General features: G+C 40.7%; 4 protein-coding genes across 4 annotated transcripts; 3 read left to right on the forward strand and 1 right to left on the reverse strand.

Moving 5' to 3' along the window:
* The first annotated feature begins 43 nt into the window (after positions 1 to 43).
* LOC105696793 (hydroxyacid-oxoacid transhydrogenase, mitochondrial) lies at positions 44 to 6,928 on the forward strand. The gene is made up of 6 exons (XM_012419522.2): positions 44 to 1,139; positions 1,503 to 1,611; positions 2,127 to 2,390; positions 2,911 to 3,540; positions 4,226 to 4,507; positions 4,660 to 6,928. The coding sequence occupies exons 1-6, from the start codon at positions 1,087 to 1,089 to the stop codon at positions 4,741 to 4,743; spliced, it is 1,422 nt and encodes a 473-aa protein (XP_012274945.1). The 5' UTR covers positions 44 to 1,086; the 3' UTR covers positions 4,744 to 6,928.
* LOC105696794 (maternal effect protein oskar) lies at positions 6,691 to 10,063 on the reverse strand. The gene is made up of 8 exons (XM_023434814.1): positions 9,363 to 10,063; positions 8,972 to 9,183; positions 8,369 to 8,543; positions 8,150 to 8,292; positions 7,911 to 8,019; positions 7,661 to 7,791; positions 6,985 to 7,277; positions 6,691 to 6,870 (listed from the first exon to the last, which is right to left on the reverse strand). The coding sequence occupies exons 1-8, from the start codon at positions 9,442 to 9,444 to the stop codon at positions 6,723 to 6,725; spliced, it is 1,293 nt and encodes a 430-aa protein (XP_023290582.1). The 5' UTR covers positions 9,445 to 10,063; the 3' UTR covers positions 6,691 to 6,722.
* Positions 10,064 to 10,342: 279 nt separating this feature from the next.
* On the forward strand, positions 10,343 to 13,083 carry LOC105696795 (glyceraldehyde-3-phosphate dehydrogenase). The gene is made up of 7 exons (XM_012419524.1): positions 10,343 to 10,715; positions 11,007 to 11,139; positions 11,239 to 11,354; positions 11,808 to 12,065; positions 12,214 to 12,374; positions 12,568 to 12,765; positions 12,914 to 13,083. Exons 1-7 carry the CDS (start codon positions 10,638 to 10,640, stop codon positions 13,020 to 13,022), a joined length of 1,053 nt encoding a protein of 350 aa, XP_012274947.1. The 5' UTR covers positions 10,343 to 10,637; the 3' UTR covers positions 13,023 to 13,083.
* A 3,986-nt stretch (positions 13,084 to 17,069) lies between these two features.
* Positions 17,070 to 20,807, forward strand: LOC105696718 (radial spoke head protein 3 homolog B). The gene is made up of 8 exons (XM_012419415.2): positions 17,070 to 17,740; positions 18,575 to 18,659; positions 19,445 to 19,606; positions 19,714 to 19,842; positions 19,914 to 20,117; positions 20,177 to 20,339; positions 20,411 to 20,497; positions 20,632 to 20,807. The coding sequence occupies exons 1-8, from the start codon at positions 17,070 to 17,072 to the stop codon at positions 20,805 to 20,807; spliced, it is 1,677 nt and encodes a 558-aa protein (XP_012274838.1).
* The last annotated feature ends 521 nt before the right edge of the window (positions 20,808 to 21,328 follow it).

Here is a 21,328-nt window from a genome sequence, read left to right on the forward strand (position 1 = left end):
TTTGTTCATAGATATTTTTTAATTTGTTATGAAAAATGAAATTTCATGAGTGTCAGAACCTTCCTTATTCTAATGCTTATTTATCATTACAGTTTCTTATCGGCAAATGTACGTCTGAAGTGCAGCAAACAAAAATGACGTTTCTGCAAATGAAGGCGCGAACAAGCGCTCGTTCTCGTTTTCTCTCCCATTTCTCACACCACGTCGATATTGTTATTCAGAAAAATTATCGAACGTGTTTAGCGTCATTCGTGACGTGGCTTGATATTTAATTCAGAATTCAAATGCTTATTTATCATTACAATTTCTTATCGACAAATGTATGTCTGAAGTGCAGCAAACAAAAATGGCGTTTCTGCAAATCAAACCGCAAACGCTCGTTCTCGTTTTCTTTCCCATTTCTCACACCACGTCGATATTGTTACGCACAAAAGTTATCGAACGTGTTTGGCGTCATTCGTGACGTGGCTTGATATTTAATTCAGAATTCCAATGCTTATTTATCATTACAACTTCTTATCCACATATGTACGTCTGAAGTGCAGCAAACAAAAATGGCGTTTCTGCAAATGAAGGCGCGAACAAACGCTCGTTCTCTTTTTCTCTCCCATTTCTCACACCACGTCGATATTGTTATTCAGAAAAATTATCGAACGTGCTTAGCGTCATTCGTGACGTGGCTTGAGATATAATTCAGAATTCTAATGCTTATTTATCATTACAATTTCTTATCGGCAAATGTACGTCTGAGGTGCAGCAAACAAAAATGGCGTTTCTGCAAATCAAACCGCAAACAAGCGCTCGTTCTCGTTTTCTCTCCCATTTCTCACACCACGTCGATATTGTTACGCACAAAAGTTATCGAACATGTTTGGCGGCATTCGTGACGTGGCTTGATAGCAAAAGAAGAGGGGATCGAGGTCGTCCAGAGTCTGTTCATGTTAAAGCAAGCCAAACTCTGTGGCTCTGTAGTAGGAAGTCAGTCCACACCAGTCGGACCATAAATTGACTATACTCTCTAAGGGACCATTTCTAAACACATCTTTTCGAGTATTTTTAGTTGCTTTTAGTCCTACGGTGATAAGGATGTTGCCGAGAAATCGAGTGGTAGACCTTCTACGAGTCATCTCGTCGCAGTCGTAAGTTGTTTCTTCATTTTTTTTTTTTGGAGTGAAACTTCTTATAGCGTGGTATCACGTACAAGTTCGACACTTATGAAAGCAGCCGCAAAAGCATAATTAAGAATTATTAATAACGCCGAATAATTCTCTTTGATTTTGAAGTGTCACTTCCAGCGCCATGATTTTTTTCATTACATGTAGTACTTACTTTCATGATTTTTTTCATTACATGCAGAATTTAATTTCTTGACTTTATCACTATGTGTGATATTTAATTTCATAATTTCTCTTGTTAATCGTTTCTTGTAGAGTACTTGGAGTTATTCGTGTACAGCTTTTGGTTGTACAGCGTTGAATACATAAATTTCTATTTTTATGTAGATGCAAATGTCCTGCCCATGGAAATCCTGGAATAAATTCGAATCATGTTCACGGTAGAGTTAACGTCACAACTGCGAGTCCGTCGACGTCCAAAGATTACGCGTTTGAGGTAAAAATCTTTATTTTCCATCCTTCGGTATGAAGCATCGCTTATTTACTTATTTACTTACCAAGAATGCAAGAAATATTGTGACGCTATTTCGGTCAACTTTAAAAAAATTCCGATGCTAAAATTCCACCCTGAGAAGCAGAAGAATTCATGAACCAAAGAAATATTTTTATCGTTCAAGGAATAAATTATTTGACTGAAATAAATTGTCAGAATTCCCAAAAAACAGGTTGCACCCAATGCGAGTTAATTTGTGTCAAATGATTATTCTATCAATTAACCCTTCGGCTACTAAGAGCGCCTAAAGGCGCCCCACGTTTGGTCCAATATTGCCTGCACGGTCAGACGAATTTCGACCGTATGTCGAAAAGACTCCGTGTTCAAAGGGTTAATAGAATGTTTCATTGGTACTATTCAAAGAAATATCTCTTTGGTTCAGCGATCTTGTTTTTCTCAGGGTAGTTCCTGATCTTTCTTCCGAATTTTTAGAGTTTCTCATGCATGCCTCTTTTCAGATGGCTTGTTCAACCATAAGGTATGGAATCGGAGTGACAAAAGAACTTGGGATGGATTTAAACAATATGGGCGCGAAAAAAGTGTGCGTAATGACCGACCCGAATCTTTCGAAATTGGCAGCCATGAAGGACGCCATGGACAGTCTGTCAAAGTATGGTGTCAATTTTGAAGTCTATGACAGGGTCAGGGTGGAACCAACCGAGGAGAGCCTCCAGGATGCCATTGCATTTGTCAAAAGAGGACAATTTGACGCTTATGTCGCGGTAGGCGCAAACACGTGCGTGTCAAAAGTGCTTAAGCTGATATGAAAGGGTCATTCAATACATATAAAACGTCAAAATATTAAAATTTTCTCCAAACTAGGTCCACCGAATCATATGAAACTTCAGCATGTAATTATGGAAGCCCTAAAGAAGAACGCGATGGTTGTGAAATTAAATTTTACAAAAAAAAATTCTTCATTTATCCCAGACTAGAACCAAGGACACACATTTCTTTTTGGGAAAAGTGAAATTTCATAAACCTTGCGTTCTTCCTTAGCACCTCCACAATCATGTTCTTGTCCGAGATAAGTAGGAAATTTAAAAAAAAAAGAAGGAAGAAATTTTACGAGCAGCGCGTTATTCCTTAGGGCCTCCATAACCACGTGTCAAAGTATCAGCTGATCGGATGTAGGTGCAGCTACTTTGTAGAAAAGTTTTATAAACACTTTGACTTTTTGTTATGTATACATCACACTTTCATATCACCTTAAAGGATCGTTAACGAAGTTCCTTTTCCCAGGTCGGAGGTGGGTCCACGATGGACACCTGCAAAGCCGCTAATCTATACGCGAGCGACCCAGAAGCCGACTTCCTGGACTACGTTAACCCACCGATCGGCAAAGGGAAGCCAGTCCGAATCGGTCTGAAACCATTGATAGCAGTCCCGACAACTTCCGGTACGGGTTCCGAGACTACCGGAGTCTCGATTTTCGATTACAAGCCATTAAAGGCGAAGACGGGGATCGCGAACAGAGCCCTGAGGCCGACTCTTGGCATCGTGGATCCGAAACACACTCTCTCGTTGCCGGAAAGAGTCTGCGCCTTTTCGGGGTTTGATGTCCTTTGCCACGCGTTGGAGTCCTTTACGGCTATTCCCTATACGGAGAGGACCCCATGTCCCACGGACCCGATCTTGAGACCGGCTTATCAAGGCAGTAACCCCATAAGCGATGTGTGGGCACGCCATTCCTTGGACGTCATGAGGAGGTACTTCGAAAGGGCTGTTTATGATCCCGAAGACTTGGAAGCCAGGAGCAACATGCATCTGGCCAGCACTATGGCTGGTGTTGGCTTTGGAAACGCTGGGGTGCATCTCTGCCATGGATTGTCCTATTCCATTAGTGGAAATGCACGAACTTTTCAGCCTAAGGTGAGTTTTATGAACGTTTAACCGAACGATCTTCTGAACACGCCTGTAGCAACGAATGTGAATGTCGGTCCAAATATCTCATTCGGGATTTGTTACGTATTTTTTATTTTTATATCCATTTCATGAACATTTACCTGAATGATCTTCTGAACACACCTGTGGCAACGAATGTGAATGTCGGTCCAAATATCTCATTCGGGATTTGTTACGTATTTTCATTTTTATATCCATTTCATTAACTTTTACCTGAACGATCTCCTGAACACGCCTATGGCAATGGATATGAATGTCCTTTCAAATGTCTCATTCGGGATTCGTTACGTATTTTTTATTTTTATATTCATTTCATGAACATTTGCCCGAACGATCTTTTGAACACGCCTGTGGCAATGGGTATGAATGTCATTCCAAATGTCTCATTCGACATTCATTACGTATTTTTATTTTTATATTCATTTCATCTCGCATGGATTCATAATTTCGGGTTCTGCTTGTCATTAAATAACGTTCGTTACGTATTATTATTTTTATATTCATTTCATCTCGCATGGATTCACAATTTCAAGTTCTGCCTGTCATTGAATTACGTTCATTACGTATTATTATCATCTCGCATGGATTCAGAATGTCATGTTCTTCCTTATAATTAAATTATATTCCTTGTTAACTTGATTTCATGTTTCAGGGATACAGCGACCATCACCCTATAATTCCCCATGGTCTTTCGGTGGTAATATCCGCACCAGCAGTTTTCGCATTTACGGGAAATGCATGTCCAGAGAGGCACCTTGAAGCTGCAAAGCTTCTCGGCACGGATGTTTCCAATGCGAAGAAAAATGACGCCGGGAAGATCTTGGCAGATACGGTGCGGAAATATATGCAAACGATGAAAATTGAAAACGGGCTCCAGGAGCTCGGCTTCCAGAAAGAGGACATCCCGACATTAGTCAAGGGTACCTTACCTCAAGTGAGTACTTTATATTCGAGCGAAAAAAAAAGCGAAAAATCAATTGCGCCTTCCGATTCAAGATTGCGGAATAATTTATCGCTATCTACTTCTTGGTAGATTAGAAAATATTTCTACGTCCCGATAATCGTTCTCTTATCAATTTTGTGCAGCACCGCATCACCAGATTGGCTCCACGAGAGCAATCGGAAGAAGACTTGGCGAAACTCTTCGAGGACACCTTCAGGGTTTATTAACCGAATTAATTCGTCAGCAAGCGATCTACGGTATCATTCGTTCTTTTGTCATCGAAAGAATTTATTGTTTTTCAATCTTGATAAATTATGGAATATGGAATACGTTGGCTCGACGACAGCAATCGGAAGAAGACTTGGCGAAACTCTTTGAGAACACCTTTAGGGTTTATTAATCGAATTAATTCGTCGGCAAGCGATCTATGGTATCATTTGTTCTTCCGTCATCAGAAGAATTTATTGTTTTTTAATCTTGATAAATTATGGAACATGAAATACGTTGGCTCGACGAGAACAATCGGAAGAAGACTTGGCAAAACTCTTTGAGGACACCTTCAGGGTTTATTAATCGAATTAATTCGTCACCAAGCGTTCTATGGTATCATTTGTTCTTCCGTCATCGGAAGAGTTTATTATTTTTTTAATCTCGATAAATTATGGAATAATTTTATCTCATGATAATTATTTTTCTTCCATTTGAAGCATCATCACCAGGCTGATTTTCAGGAGTCTATTCAAGATCTTCCTTAAGCGTTTATTAATCTAACAAAAATGTCATTTAGTCATCAATGGCGCTATTGATCTTTCCATCTTACACGAAGAATTCATCCTCCAGTTCTTGGCAAATTATGAAAGTCCTGTGATAATGGAGATAATTTGGTAAGCATCATCGGGTTGATTATGAGTCCGTGGAAAACTCACCGAGGCTCTTCAGGGTTTATTATTCGAATAAATACGCCAACGAGCATTAGGTAGTATCACTCCTTTCGTCGTACTTTATCGCCACATAAAAACATGTTGCGCAACCTGAAATACAAAGATACGTTATCAGCCGTCAACTGAGGCCGTATCATTAATCCGAATCCTAAGGCAAACCTAGAGAAGTGCAGGACTTAATGTCTTGGTTGGAAAGAGCAAACGATATGCAAATCATGAACATACATCAGGAAACATCGTTGAATCTGAACACGTGGTCGTATTTTTTATCCGAATCTTTCAAGATGCACGCGAGCTGTAAGATAATGCTCGCCGTTATCATAGAGCTTCCAAAAGGACTAAACAGGAAAAATTGTTAACGAGCCAGAAATTATTGCCAAATGTCTCGGTAATCATATTGGGCATATCGCATTTTGAAATGATCTGGATTATCTTACGCTGTGTGGAAACAAGGCACGGTTCATCACAGAAACATCTTTTATTTTTTAAAATTATGTAAATAACAAATAACGCAAACAATCATGCAATCGCCAGATAATACGAACACGCGGCCAAACATTCGGAGGAAAAATTTAACAACTTAGATAACAAATTCGGGAATACGGTCGGTCATTTACAGAGATGTTCTGCTCTTAAATCGAATAATTGCAATTGATTGTTATGTTAAAAAGCGTGCCGATGCAAATTGTCTGGCACACTGTGTATAGCAACTTTTTAAGATATACAAAATTTAAACAAGACGACACATCAGTTTTGATAATCCATCATTGTATCGACTAATCATATGTTAATATCTCAGTTTATAAATTTTCCCAATAGAAGTATAATGTCGATGTGAAGAGAAACGTAAACAATTTTTCTTAAATTATTAATTAGCAAGAGTTCGAAAGAAGAGAAAGGAACTAACAGAGGTTCTTTCCCGAAAACACATAACAGATAACATTCCCTTTCTTGCAATTATTTCCTGTCAATTCGATAATAACAAATTACGAACTTACGCTAATAATGTTAAAAATCCTTAATCTATACATAATACACAATATAAACCTTTTCAAAAGACATAAACAGAACTATAAAAAAACTAGACAACAAATTTCCATCAGAATATCTACTAATAACTAAAAACCACTTCCTAACAATCATAACAAATTGGTCTTAACGACGTAATTATTAATTCATTCATGACTCTCTTTCACTTATCAACATTCAAACGTTATCCTTCCCTCTAATTATCTTTCAGTACATTCTATATATAACGATATAATTTATTCTTCGGTTTCGTAAGGATTTGGATTATCTTCCGATTTCAACATTCGAATTGTATTTAGTCGCAATAAATTTATCGCTTTTTTGCGACCAGTTTTGCTCCAAAGCACGTGGGCGGACGAACATCCGGAAACCATTCGAGCTTCCCTGGAAAATAAAAAGAATATATATATAAAAATAAAATGTATACTGCGATTACTTTTTACTTAAACACTTTAAGTGAATACTTAATCTTAAACATATAGAAAAAGTTATGTTAACATTTGAAATAATTTGTAGTCCGTGCTCATATTTTTGCCAGTGAATGCCGTGAAAAAGTCAATCAATCTATAAGCGCTCTTCATTTCCTTGAAAGTTGACCTGCAACTTATGCTTTTTATCCAGCTGTTAAATCCAAGCAAAGTGTTGAACTGATTAGGATGACACATTAATGAAATATTTGCTAATGGCGGAATCGTACAAAGGGTGATGGTCGACTTAGAGAAGCCGAATCTATCAATACAAAGTTCCAATAACGATTCCATGTCGGATATCAGTTGTTCCCTGCTGCGTTTCTACAAAGAAAAGCAATTGTTTCATAAATTAAATGACAATACGGCTTCGGTTAATATTTAAAATAAAATGCCGAATGTGGGACGCAAGACTTAATAAGAGGCACACTTTTAATTTCTCTTTTCATTCACTATTTCTCTGACTCATTTTTATAAGTATATGGAATTAATTTAAGGAGCAATCCTTTCTCCTTGAGTTGTTCATACATATTTCAGAATTTTTAATCGTGTGAAATAATTATAAATATATGTAGATGGAAACTATGGGGATTAATTATAAAAGCGTGCATGGAGATTATGGATTTTTTAAAAGTTAACTTTCCTTCTAATTGAATTATTGGTTATGTCCGAACGGGTTTATTTAATTTTGCTATTTTAACACTAACCATGTAAATATCAACAGCTCCGAGAAGAATAGTTATTCTATTTGTTAAGGATTTCACTTTCTTCAATTTTTCAATACATCCTGCAATTGTTTGTCCAGATATACAGAGACCGCTATGAATCGGAGATCGATCTGAAAATTGATCACAATGTTTATATGAAAATGAATTAACCAAAGTATATATAAAATAAGGCTTAATTACAAACGTTAATAAAGTATCGAGTATTGGAATTTCATTGTCTACTACTTACTATCTTCTCTTATTATTTGGGCATCTGGAATATTTCGAATTGTTAATTGCAGGAAGAAGTCATCGCCAATTAATTGTTGGCCGTAAACAACAGGTTCGAAAATCCGATTCTAGAGAAATAATTAATTACTCAAATTTCTCTGTACCTACTGTAGTGTACTTAAATCCATCAGGGTTTTCTCGTTTGATTAATCCTACCATTTTCATTGAATTTCTCTAATTGGCTAATTAAATTCTTACCAAATCGAGGATTTTTTCAGCGATCACAACCGGATAGCTGCATTCGTAAACATCGATTTCATAATCTATCAAACTCTCGCCATGTTCATAGCTTTGCAACTCGGACTGCTCTGAATCCCATAAAGAATTGAAATCACCAAACTCTATGGAAAAAAAAAAAAAAAATGCATATCGCATTTTACCTTTTCCTCTACATATTACAAAAATCTATTTCCTCACCTTTCTCATAATTTCGTCGGCGTCCTAGGCTTCTCATTCTGTTTTGACTTCTGATTTCATTGTTCACGTCTCTTGTCTTTCTTCGCCGTTGAGAATTTCGGTCTTCGCTAGAATTGCGCCACCTCGAGCTTAAAAATTCATCTCTTTTTTTATTTCCGCTTTTCTTTCTTCCGGCCTGCAAGAAAACAGTATCAAATAATATCCACTATCGAGCGAGCCTCTATTTATTATTAACAAAAAATAATTTACAGCAAAGGCGGATTCTTTTCGGATCTACCTCGACTTTTCTAACTGAATGATCAAGTCTGCAGTTTCCCGAATTTTACATGATTATCATTCAAAGGATTCACTTTAACGTAATATAAGTCATTACACTAAATTGTGTAACATATCGATTAACAATCTCAGTAAACTTTTAGGAAAGCAATTCTACATTTAACTGAATGAAACTGAGTGAATAGAAATACTGTATACATTTTGGGACATTGGATGAAATACTGATATTTCTAAGAAACGAATCAATGAAGGACATTTTTTTACCACATGGGTAAATAAACTAATAAATAGTAAAATATGTGATCATTGTCTCAGGCAGTTAGTCACCTCTTGCGCAAATCGAACGCTCTCCGCACTCCTTTGTTTATTAACAAGATGTTGAATATGTGCCGTAGCCGAATCCACGACTTGAAAGAAATGCTCGTCTTTTTCATTGCGTTTCGTGTAAATGTCCGGAATATTTCGCAGCAGGTCGAACAGAGAAGTAAATCCAAGTTTCATGTACGGTATTGATCGTCCAACAAGTTTTTCATATTCACCTTAAATGAAAAAGTGTCAGTCCAGCAGGTAAATGAAATAAATTAATTTAAATCGAAAAACGTGCAGAAGGGACCACAAACAATACACGAGAAAATTTCCCGCATTTCCACATTTGTTCAATTTTTTTTTTTTTTAATTCATTGTTATATCGTAACACTGAATATCAATTATAGCTTACTATTTATTTCTTCTAAGGGTACTCCTCCTTTTCTGGAAATAATGCATGCTTTCAAAGACGCCACCGTGTCTTCGAACGACATTGTTGCAACGCCGTAATAGTTAATAATATTGACAATTCGCAAATAAATAACGTCCTAAAATTTTACATACACATTACCAAGAGTCTGCGATTTAAATTAAATTAAATGAAAATTAAATCAATCGTTAAATTAAATCCATTTGCAATTCCGGACGGACCTCTAAAATTACGATTTTTGCCGATATGAAACTTTAATGTTACAATTCTTACAGTCTCGTGTAATAGAAATTACTATCCGACTAGATTTATTTATCACACTATACGGTATAAAAATTAAATTAACAATACATATTACGTGAAATGTTAGCGACTTCGAGTCGTTTCTGTGACTGAGAGTTAAATTACTATTTCATGAAACTCAATCGATGGACTGTCAATTTGTCAATATACTGTCACAATACGGTCAATATAACTTATGCGTATTCGGTGGTAAATATGAGCGTAGATTTCCACGAAAATGTCGATTCGAGGCACTAATATTCAAATTTGATTTACGATAAGCTATCAAGACACGCGATGTGTTCGGTTCTTGCGGCCTAACGAAATTCTAGTAAATTAAGACGATATGAAAGGATTAAGACGATATATATAATTATATATAAAATAATATAAATAATTATAAAACTTTCCTCCAAGCTGCGTACACCGAATTATTTGAAGCTTCGGGGATGCTTTAAAAAAAATTGTTTATTTATCCCTGACTTATGGAGGTCCTAAAGAAGAACGTGGTGCTCATGAAATTTGATTTTTCAAAAAAATATGTATTCTTGGTTCTTGTCTGGAATAATTATAAAAATGTTGTATTAAAAATGGAATTTCATTAGCATTGCGTTCTTCCTTAGGGCCTCCGTAATCACATGCTGAAATTTGAAATGATTTTGGTCCAGTTTGGCGAAAAGTTTTATCAATATTTTGACGTTTCATATATATATTATTCATATTCATATATATATATATAATGACCTTTTCATATCGTTAAGTGAATTTCTTCACGATTAGTCCGAAGTTGCGATTATTTCTTGCCTTAATTGCGACAGTACAATTACGAAAAGAACCCTGTACAAAAATTGACTTCTTCAGCTCCTTCTTCTGTCTCTAGACTGAAAATGTTTGCCAGTTCACGTAAAAAAGTGACAAGGCGTTCCTGTCACTTTTCTATGTCATTTTCGGTGTCATTGATTGGGTTATCAAGGAATGGCGACCATAGGAATCAACGGATTTGGCAGGATTGGTCGGATGTGCTTGCGAGCTTGTATTGAAAATGAGTTGGACGTATGCCTAAAAACCATGAAAAACAAGATTTTATTGTATTCTTTAACCCTTTGAGCGCTGTCGACGCATATGTGCGTCCGACGTTTGGCCCAAGATCGCGGGCACGGTCTAAGGAAATTCGCCCGTATGTCGAAAGTGCTTAGCGCTCAAAGGGTTAATCTAATACTTTATGCCTTAAACGCTTTTCTCATTCACAATGTATTTGGCTCAAAACATTGTTTATTAACCCTAGAGATGAATTCCCAGAGAAAATTGGAAATTTTTTAATATTTTCCAAATTTTTATATTTAGGTGAGGCACATAAACGACCCATTCGTGCCATCCGATTACATGGTGTACCTCTTCAAGTACGATTCAACCCATGGTCGTTTTCCTGGTGACATAGAATGCGACGATGGGGCCTTAGTGATAGGGGGACCGGAAGGTAACACATTGGTTAATTAACAATACCATACTCTAATAATAATCCGCTATCTGTAGATTAATTCCTACGTAATCGATATCTTCAATCCATATCTTTAAGGGAAGAAGATAACAACCTCCCAGGAAAAGGATCCCTCGAAGATAAGATGGAAGGATGCTGGAGTGGTCTTCGTGATAGAGGCGACAGGTGTCTTCACCACCTTGGAAAAAGCCAGTGTTGGTATTACAAAACATTGTTACGCACTCCATAATGTTTTTTTAATACCGAATACTCTACGTAAACACATATGAACTGCCTCGATTAAATTAAATACAAATGAGTTTAAAAGACAGTAATTTATAAACACCTTTCTAACGAAGGGAAGAAACTCACTTGTTCTAACATTCTTCATATATGCCCATAATTATGAAAGTGGTCTAAGTCATATATTTTTTGTTTCGAAATTACATTGAATTAATTTCGTTTGAAATAACGTGGCGTGAAATAACTGATAAACTCATTTTTTTTCAATTTTGACTTAGACCGCTTTCATAATTATGGGCACATATAGTCTGAACAAAGGATATGTACAATTTTCATTACTAATTATTTTCACTTGGAGTCTGGATTTCCAGTTTGTACAATTATGTCGAATTATTGTTAAGTAATTTCTCCTTGTTACTTCTTAGCTGCACATAGATGGAGGCGCCAAAAGGGTTGTGATTACAGCGCCCTCGGTGGACGCTCCGATGTACGTCTTCGGGGTCAATCACAAATGCTACAAATCATCAAAGAATGCCGTTGTGTCGGCAGCTTCTTGTACAACTAATTGTGCAGCTCCTCTCGTCAAAGTGATGCACGACAATTTCGAAGTCATCGAGGCGATGATCACTTCCGTGCATGCCATAACAGCTACTCAGAAGACGTTAGATGGTCCTACTGGAAAGGTACTTCTTTCATCGAACGATCTCCACCCCCCATTTATTACGCGAAATGGTTATTAGACGATCCGAACAAAAAATATAATTTGACCAACTGACAAATCCCTCGTTTCAATTTAATTACCTTGTCTTATTTTGTTTTTATCCTTTTTAGTTATGGCGGGATGGTAGGGGATGCAGCCAAAACATCATACCAACATCGACCGGCGCAGCAAAGGCACTTTGCAAAGTAATTCCAGAAATGAAGGACAAAATCTCTGCAATCGCCTTTCGTGTACCTGTTGCGAATGTCTCACTCTGTGACGTCACCTTCAGGTAAATCCCAATTAATCCTAAAAATCGCGAGTAATTAATAACAAATAAGAAATTACTTATTGTTAGTCAAAAGTAGAAGGGGTTCCTAAGAGGTCGGACATTGCAAATTAATAATTCCTCTCGATTTAGAAATACAAATTTTAGAAATCTTAATTTAGGATTGACTTTGTTTTCTTTTTTTTTTCGTTTAAAGAGTTCAAAAACCAACAACATATGAAGAGGTAAAAACGGCAATGAGAGAAGCTTCTGAAAAAGGTGCGTTAAAAGACATACTGGCATATACCGAAGATGACTGTGTGTCTTCGGATTTCAATCATACAACGTACTCTTGTATTTTCGACGCAAAAGCTGGAATACCGCAAACCAGTACTTTCATCAAAGTTGTCGCTTGGTAAGTATTCCTAAATGTCATAATTAATGGAAAGAGAATATATTTTGTATAATTTTGTTGTAATGGGATATGAATACATCTACTTTGTATAGGAACTGTTTTAAGGATAGAATATACTGAAGCATAATTTCAAATATGTATTAAACAGGTATGACAATGAATACGGTTATTCTCACCGAATCACAGATCTTATCCAGCATATGTATAAAGTTGACCAGGGTCAAGTGGATGACACCGAAGATAATGACGATGAGTGAAGATGAATAATTAGATTTTACAGTGATATTTTTGTACATAAACTTCCTTTTTTGTACTGCTTATTGTCTTCGTCAGTCTTTATTAGCGATATTTATCTCATATCAAACTGCGCGCGCATCACCGCCGCGCCATCTCTGAGAACTCTTCAGAACTACCTCAAGAATATTGTTAGTCACTGAGAAGTGTAGCACACCAAATTAATTGAAATTTGAAATGTTAGATGGATTAATATGTTTAAACTTCGTTAAAGTCCCAAAACAGTTTGATGCGACCTCCCCTTGTGAGAAGTATGCACGTGCTACGTTTTAATATATTGTACTATTATCAACATTTTAGGCTATTTAGAGTGCTGGTTACGGCATTTTCTCTTTACAAACGTATTTTATTTCTGTGGATGCCGTGGCGGCCTTTCTGCATTCCTAAAATAACGCTTCAAACTCTTAATACAATTCAGAGATGGGCTACGGTGCGATGCATTAAGTACTCTGTATAACTGGCAGATGGCGCCACATCACTGTCCCATTCCTGAAACGATGGTTCAAGTAATCAGTTTGAATCAGAGATGGGGCTTCATCCTTCGTTCTATATTTGAAACCAGAGATCTCTGATACACCTCTCCGAGTTTGAGGTTAGGGACTCGAGGCCGGCATCCCTCGGCGCCAAGTCTGCGTAGGTACCGAGAAATTCTACAATACCGACACCGTGGATTCTCCGACACCTATTCAAACCAGGGACAATCTTTCGTTTAGACGTTCAAAATGAGCCCTGCGACTAATATCACGAAATAAATCTGATTTCTCGGCGCCTAGGGTCGTTTATTTTCCCTTATATGATGCAACAAAGGAATACCTTGCATAGATGCACCGCGTGCATCCTTCTTTCGCGTTCTCCCATTTACATGCGTTATCGATGAAGAAATATCGATATGTCGTGCCGCACGTCTTGTTTAGTTTCTATAGCAACCTCTGGGCGTCGGTTTGCCGAGATCCGTGACTACCTTTGTCCTGATATCTGGGTTACGTCCACGATAAGGCCGGTCCCCTTTCGCGTTCCCTTCCTTCGATCGAAGTCCTCCGCGTCGTTTCGGGAATTCTTTACGTCTTTATCCCGCGTCCGCGAATCTAAAAGTGTCCCGAGATATATAAAAAAAATGGCAACGAAGACGAGCCAGCAGTGTCAAATGTGCAACCAAGGAATGAGGCCCTACAATATCCCATCCGGGGGCCCGGAAAAATCGGAGACCTATACTTTCGTGAAAAGTCCCAGGGCCATTCTTCACATTCAAAAGAAGTACCGAAACCCGCCGCTGTTGGTATCAGTTTACACGAAATTTAATATTCCCCTTTATTTCCTTCCGCAATGTAGTAAATTAAGACCAACGCACAAGGCATCGAGGAACTTATTGACATTGTTGAAAAGCGGGAATAAATTCAAATTGTCACCTAGCTTTTAATGTTTGTCTTAGGTCCGAGGTAGCAGATAATCTTGTACATGGAGCATACGCGAAACGAAGTGTGCTGTGACATTAGAGAAAATGAAAATGAAAATTTCACCTGGGATTTTAATGGAATTAATGTTGTGCTACATTTGGCAAAGATAATTGAGCTTTCCACGGGGTAGCAATCTGAGATACTTTTGCAATTGAGGAAGCATAAATGTCTTTGGCTACATTTTTCCACACCGAAGGGGTGTTTCGAGGGGGTAATTATTTACAGGACCCTCCATACACGTGCTGCCTAATTTTATCTATAATCTCTGATAAAATTGCGCAACATTCGAGGGGAGGATAAATCTACAGGCTATTTTGACGGTGCACTGATAAAAGTCTATCGAAGTTTACAGCCACTTCTTGCAGAACTTCCGAACTTAAGTTGCACGTGATAAAAATAAAATGGAGGAATTACGGAATAGACAGGGTATAAATACACCTGACACGTTGAATGTGATATTACGGAGGGATTTTCTCGCGGCATTGAAATAACCAACGATCTAGTATGCAAATTAACAGGGCCATTTTTATGAGCGTGCATTCAGGAATACAAAATGGCGCACCGAGGCTTTGGAACGTTCCACTTTAGTCGGGAGGGAATAACCTCCTACGACTGATTTTTATCCGACAGAAATACAGGACACGAAGTCGTGTGTTCCAATTACGGCTCGATATTCCAATAAATCGATTGCCCACGTGTTTCCGATCAATCGCGAGCGAAACTAGACCGTGTATTTTTACCAGAGAGGTAATCATCGGGATTACAGAAATTAGGGTTAATGAGCCTAGCGCGGTCGCTTGTAAACAGAAGCTTATTTAAACACAAGAAGAAACCACTTAAGGGGTTATGCCACTTTGAAATGTTCACAAAATGAAACAAATTTTTACGCGTTCATTTTACGCGTTTATACTTTAAAGGCGTTTTTCTTAAAACTGCATTTTAAAAATCGGTGGGCACTCTAGCTCCGCCAATTTTCAATCAATCGTCTTGAGTCTTTTTTATTTTATTCCTGATAAGTTTATCTAGCGAAATACGTATGGTTTTTTTCAATGTATTGATATTCGCGCTTTTTATGCAACATTAATTAACGAAATTTAGGGTAAAATACGTATCTTTCCTTCAAATCGATGCCATTTTGTGAAAAATCCATACTTTTGAAAACGGCTACGTACTTCGCTAGCTTTTGGGCTACAGAAACTAATTCTTTATCGTTCATTGATCTACCTTAAACCTGGACTGAGTTATCGTGCCCACCGCACGATCATCGATTTTCGCAGCGCTCCGGTAAATCGCCTATCAAGCCGCCATTTTGGTAAATAAAAAAAATACAAAAAGAATATTTTGCCGTTTAATAGTTGTATAATACCTTACTGTACTTTAATTCGGATAAAAACGTTTTAATTCTTAAAAAAAAATTCTTGAAAAACCGTAAATTCTGGGTGGGTCAAAGCGGTGTAACCCCTTAACGAAAGGCCTCGAGCAGTAATTCCTCCCAAAGTCGCGTAGAATTTCTTTCGCACGGCTCCGAGCACGCGAATACTCGGGCAAAGTAATCCAATAGGTTCTTGCACCCAGTAAATTGCCCCTGCATTAACACCTGTGTAACGGGTGCAACCGCAATATACGTCAAGGTGTTTCTACACGGAGGCATCCATAAAGGTCCCGTCCACCCAGCGACCTCCACCGTCGAGCTGGCGATAATTTTCCAGAAACAGTAGCGACTGTATAACCCAATTCGAATTTAGCACGCTCTGCAATTTCCCAGGGCCGGTTTAAAGGACTACGAGGGAAAAGTAAGAAATTGAAAACTCGGTATACCTGCTTAAATGCGTAATTTGAATGCGATTTATCCCGAAAGAAAGGATTATAAATGTTAACTAGCATTTCTCTGGAGTATGGATTTTCCAAGATGGCGGCGGCCGCTTCCTCGCGGCTCGAGGGGAGCTCGCTTCAAGGGCAATATCCTACACCCCGAAGACGCGCCCCCAGGTATTGGGTACTTCACCTTGAAGTGTTGCTAAGGGTTGTAACCTCTCGCCGAGGTTGTGACCTCGTCTTCTAGGCATGCGCGGCATGGCCACTGGTCAGTGGTATTGAGTTGCCGGCTATCAGAAATATATATCTACCCCAGGTCCGCGGCATACAGGGAGAGGTACAGGACATTGTCCAGTGCTCGGTGAGAGGCCTGCCGGTGAACGTCGACCTCGAGGACAGGAAGCACCCCCGGGTCACGAGGAAGACCAAGAAGAGAGGAGTCCACGCTCCCCTAGGAGTCTCTCCAAGAAGTATGAAGAAATTTCCGCAGACATAAAACATAAGACTGCAAAGACATGCAAAGACATAAGTAAAGGATAAGGAAAGGAGAAAAGAACCTCGGTAGAGTACCGCGCCAAATACATATCCAAGTGATATGACTGAATAAGAGGTATCGGGAAGTTCCCCGAAGATGGGGTCCAAAGATCCCAGTCGGCGTGGGCGACGATCTTGGTGACCTCCAAGAGTTGAGCTGCGAGTCCTCGATCCAGGACCTCGAGGAAGAGGTGACCAGAAGTGACCATGCCGGCCGGAGTGTCGACCCTGGCCATGAGCGAGGGCATCAGCTTCGACCCGAAGGGGAAGGCCTTCGCGATCCTGCGAAAGGACCTGGACTCCTCTCTGCCGCTGCTCCACGTCGACCAGGACGACTCGCAGAGTCCTAAGGACGACCTGGAGAAGCCGGAGGTGCGTCGCAGTCGACTCGGCGAGTCGAACGAGCACCTCGTCCTGGCGAGCCTGCAGGGGCACAGGACGAGCCCCCTGACGAAGGAGCGCAGCAGGAGCCAGGGGAACCTCTCCAAGGAGAGGGCCGAGTCGAAGCCCGTGTCCTTCTCGACGGAGGACCTTAACGAGGCCCTGAACGCGAAGCTCGGCAGGATACAGGAGGAAAGAAGGAACGAGAGGCTCCAGGGCGGGTCCTTCATCGGCAGGAAGCCCTTCGTCACGACCGTGAAGACTGGGGAGTTCTTGATGCCGCCCCCGGAAGTGGCGGCTCTCCTCGGCATCGCGCCCTACGCCAACGGCGACGAGGTCCCCAGGTCGAGGTTCAAGCCTTTGGCCTCCCTGAAGAGGCCGGAAGTTCGTCATCAGAGCCACGTCTCCAGGTGCAGGGCCGCCCTCAAGGCCACCGCCGATTTCGGGATCAAGCTGGTCGACGCCATCGGCACCAGGTCCTCGGTTGAGACTCTGCCGTGAGTTCTGGCAGACTCCTGAAACGAATCCTCCGTTGATCCATCGATTTGACGACCCCAACTCTGTTAACCCAGCGATTAGAAAAATCGGCAACGAGCAAAACTCCCTGTACAATTTTCTGCAACCCCCGCGCTCGCAAAAGAAAAAGAATTCGCAGTCGTAACAAAAGATTTTGCACGTTAACTATTAAACAATGGGTTCGCACAATTCCTTTCCAAAATCATTTTTGATTTTTGATAATGATGTTACATAAATTCCATTCCGAGTTGGGATATTCCTCTATAGATCAATTGTTGTGACTACAATGTTTCAATATTAGCGATTGTTCCTGCAGTATAACTTAATTTTTTTTTATATATATGTAGATATAAAAGTGCAATTGTATTTTTTTTTTCCCGCGTTTCGCTCGTTGCCGCTCTCGGGGTCGGATCGGTTAGCCTCCTCGGAGACTGCGCGAGGTCGTACCTCCAGGAACTCGCTTGTAAGCCCGGGGAATTGTTCTTCTAGCCGAGTTCCTTGGACACCCCGGGGGTTCCCGAAAAAGTTGGAACCGATCGGTGCCTTGGCATGCACGCCGCCTGACCGGTAATTGGAACACATTCAACGACATCCCTCTTTGATGCCGTGAGAAGTCTCTCTTCCTCTGCGACCCCTCGAGTCGATCGCGGTAGAGCTTCCCCGAGAGCCGATTTTGGTAGCCGGTCTTCGAGGCCGTTTCGCGGCACCGAAGAGGGGATCAACGTCCCAAAGCTTCGAAGCCCTTCGGAACGTTTGTCGATGCCTTCCTATGCCGCCTAGACGGGGAATTACCGACCAGTTCTCTCGTTTTCCAGCTCCGACCAGCCCCCATCTTTCGGGAACATCATGCACGATCGGAGGGTCGTCCGGGGTAGCACCTTCGCCTCGGCTCCGATCCTGGTGAGCCTTTTAAAAAATCGAAAAAAATCATTAGCACGCCTTCGGAAGCTTCATTCTTAAAGACGAAGTAAACGAATTACATTTAAAGCTTAGAACGCGACTGTGGAGGTTATAAGGAAGGTCCTGAAGTGAAACTTCAATTCTTCAATAAATTTCTTCATGGGTATTTTGTTAAATTTTCCGGTAGCACCTTCGCCTCGGCTCCAATCCTGGTGAGCCTTTTAAAAAATCGGAACAAATCATTAGCACGCCTTCGGAACTACGATCCTGGTGAGCCTTTAAAAAAATCGGAACAAATCATTAGCACGCCTTCGGAAGCTTCATTCTTAAAGACGAAGTAAGCGAATTACTTTTAAGGCTTACACCGCGATTGTGGAGATTACAAGGAAGGTCCTAAAGCCCGTGAAACTTCAATTTTTCAATAAATTTCTTCATGGGTATTTTGTTAAATTTTCTGAAGGAAATGACATTTCATGAGTGTCGGGACCTCGTTTATAGACTCCATATTCACGTTATAAAATTTAAAACCATTCGGTACACCCAATTCAGCGAAAAGCTTCATGAGCGATCCTTCACATGCCACTTTCATGGCCTTACGAAAGGAGTTTCATTTGTAAAACTTATCTCGGAACGGGATAATCCGAATTATTTTAAATTCTGCCGCGTGTACGTGGAGGCGCCAAAATTTCAAATTTTTCAAACATTGTCTACATACATTTTTTACTTTCGTATCACCTTAAAGTCTAAATAAATTGAACGAGCTCTAACTGGTCTCTCCTTTGCAGATAGATCCTGATCGATCATACGCAGATGCGAAAAGGAAGCACATGGCGAGAAAACGAGCCCAATCCCAGGCTGCGAGGTCTTCGGCGATGAGGCTGGGATCTCCACCTCCTGTTCCTGGCCGGAAACATGAGCCCATCCAGACCGAGATGTTCCTCGAGGAGGTACCACGAGTTATCCTCGGTTCCCTAAACAAGGATGAGTTAAAGTCAGATTGGTCGTTTCGGTAATCTGGTGACAACTTTCAAGAAGAACTGACCTACGATTCCAGCTCTTCGAGAAGCCGATCGAGCTGGACGTCTCGACCCAGACGGACTACTTCCTGGACAGGCCTGCGACGCCTCGGTATTGTCCTGCCAAGGTGGGCCAGGATGCCAGCACCCAGATATGTCCTGGGGACGTTAGTAATTTCCTAACACCTTTAGAATTAATCTCCGCTTCCTGGGGGAACTCCAACGTGCATTTCCGCAGCTCTTCGACTACGACGTCGAGGTCCAGCCCATCCTTGAAGTGATGGTGGGGAAGACCATAGAGCAGGCGCTGGTGGAGGTCCTGGAGGAGGAGGAGCTATCAGCGTTGAAGGAGCAGCAGAGGAGATTCCTGGAGCTGCGAGCCGCGGAGAAGGCCGAGCAGCAGAGGCTCGAGGAACAGGAAAGACGTCTGCGGGATGAGAAGGTAACGCTTACCTTAGGCACCCTTTTAACAACTTAGATCGAAACTTCTCACCCTTGAAGAACCGACGTCTTCGGCAACACGAGGAGGCGGCAAAGACCCAGCAGGAAACGGAAGACAGAGTGGCCGCTGCGGTTCTTCTCACAGGATACATTGCGGAACTCCTGCCATCCGTCCTGGAGGGCCTCAAGATGTCCGGCTTCCTCCTGGATGAAATCAAGGCCGGTTAGTAGATTATCAACCAAGATAACAATTTTTATTAAACAACAATTCCTCAGAGTATCGAATTTTCCCAGACGTCGAGGAAGGGTTCATGCCTTGGCTGATGAAGGAGGTCAAGAAGGAGATGGGCACCATGGTGGAGAGCAGGGAGATCCTCATGGGTAAACTTAACATTAATAACACTTAAACCTCCCTCCGAGACTGTTAATAATTATCAATTATGGGAGAGGATCGATCGAATACGCAAATGTCCATCGAGCCTACACGTAGAAAACTCGTTCGACTTTTCTTTCAGACATCGTGCAGGAGATCCTGGAGAACAGGGCGGAAACGTACAAAAGACTGGGGGAGGAATACGACGCCTCGAGGGAGGCGAGGACGCCGAGGGTGGAGGCGCAAGAAGAGGGTGGACGTCGCGACGTCGATTTCCTTAATTACGAGCCACCCCTTATGGAGGGCGAGCATGTGTAGCGAGGTATCGAGAACCGATTCTCCAGATTTGCGATTTGCGATACTTCGACTAGTTTCGATGGGTCGAAAGATCCCCGGGTTAACTCTGGACCAGCGTCGGGACTTGGACCAGCTATGGACGCCGTCGCGGCGCCGTCGCGCTAAGCAGTGTACACAGCTGCGAAACAAATCCATTCATCCTATTTCCACCCCTGGGGAGGATCCCTAGGACAAACATAACTCCCCGGCCTGGTGGTGGACTATTAAAAATTAATTATCGATTTTCTAGCCAGAATTCGCGCAGAAAAGTCGAGGCTCTTCCATCCGGATTTCTCGAACACGTTCATGCCTTCGTTATGATGGATGGAGTTCACGTCTTTATCATCATGGATGTTCATGGATGGTGTTCGTATCTTAAAAATCATGGGTGGAGTTCATATCTTCACAATCATGAATGGAGTTCATATCTTCATAATCATGGATAGAGGTCATGTCTTCGTCATCATGGATGAAGTTCACGTCTTAATCATCACGGATATTCC

The sequence above is a fragment of the Orussus abietinus genome, unplaced genomic scaffold (genome assembly GCF_000612105.2).
Source record: "Orussus abietinus isolate OABI.00-Male unplaced genomic scaffold, Oabi_2.0 scaffold75, whole genome shotgun sequence".
NCBI classification, from domain to species: domain Eukaryota; kingdom Metazoa; phylum Arthropoda; class Insecta; order Hymenoptera; family Orussidae; genus Orussus; species Orussus abietinus.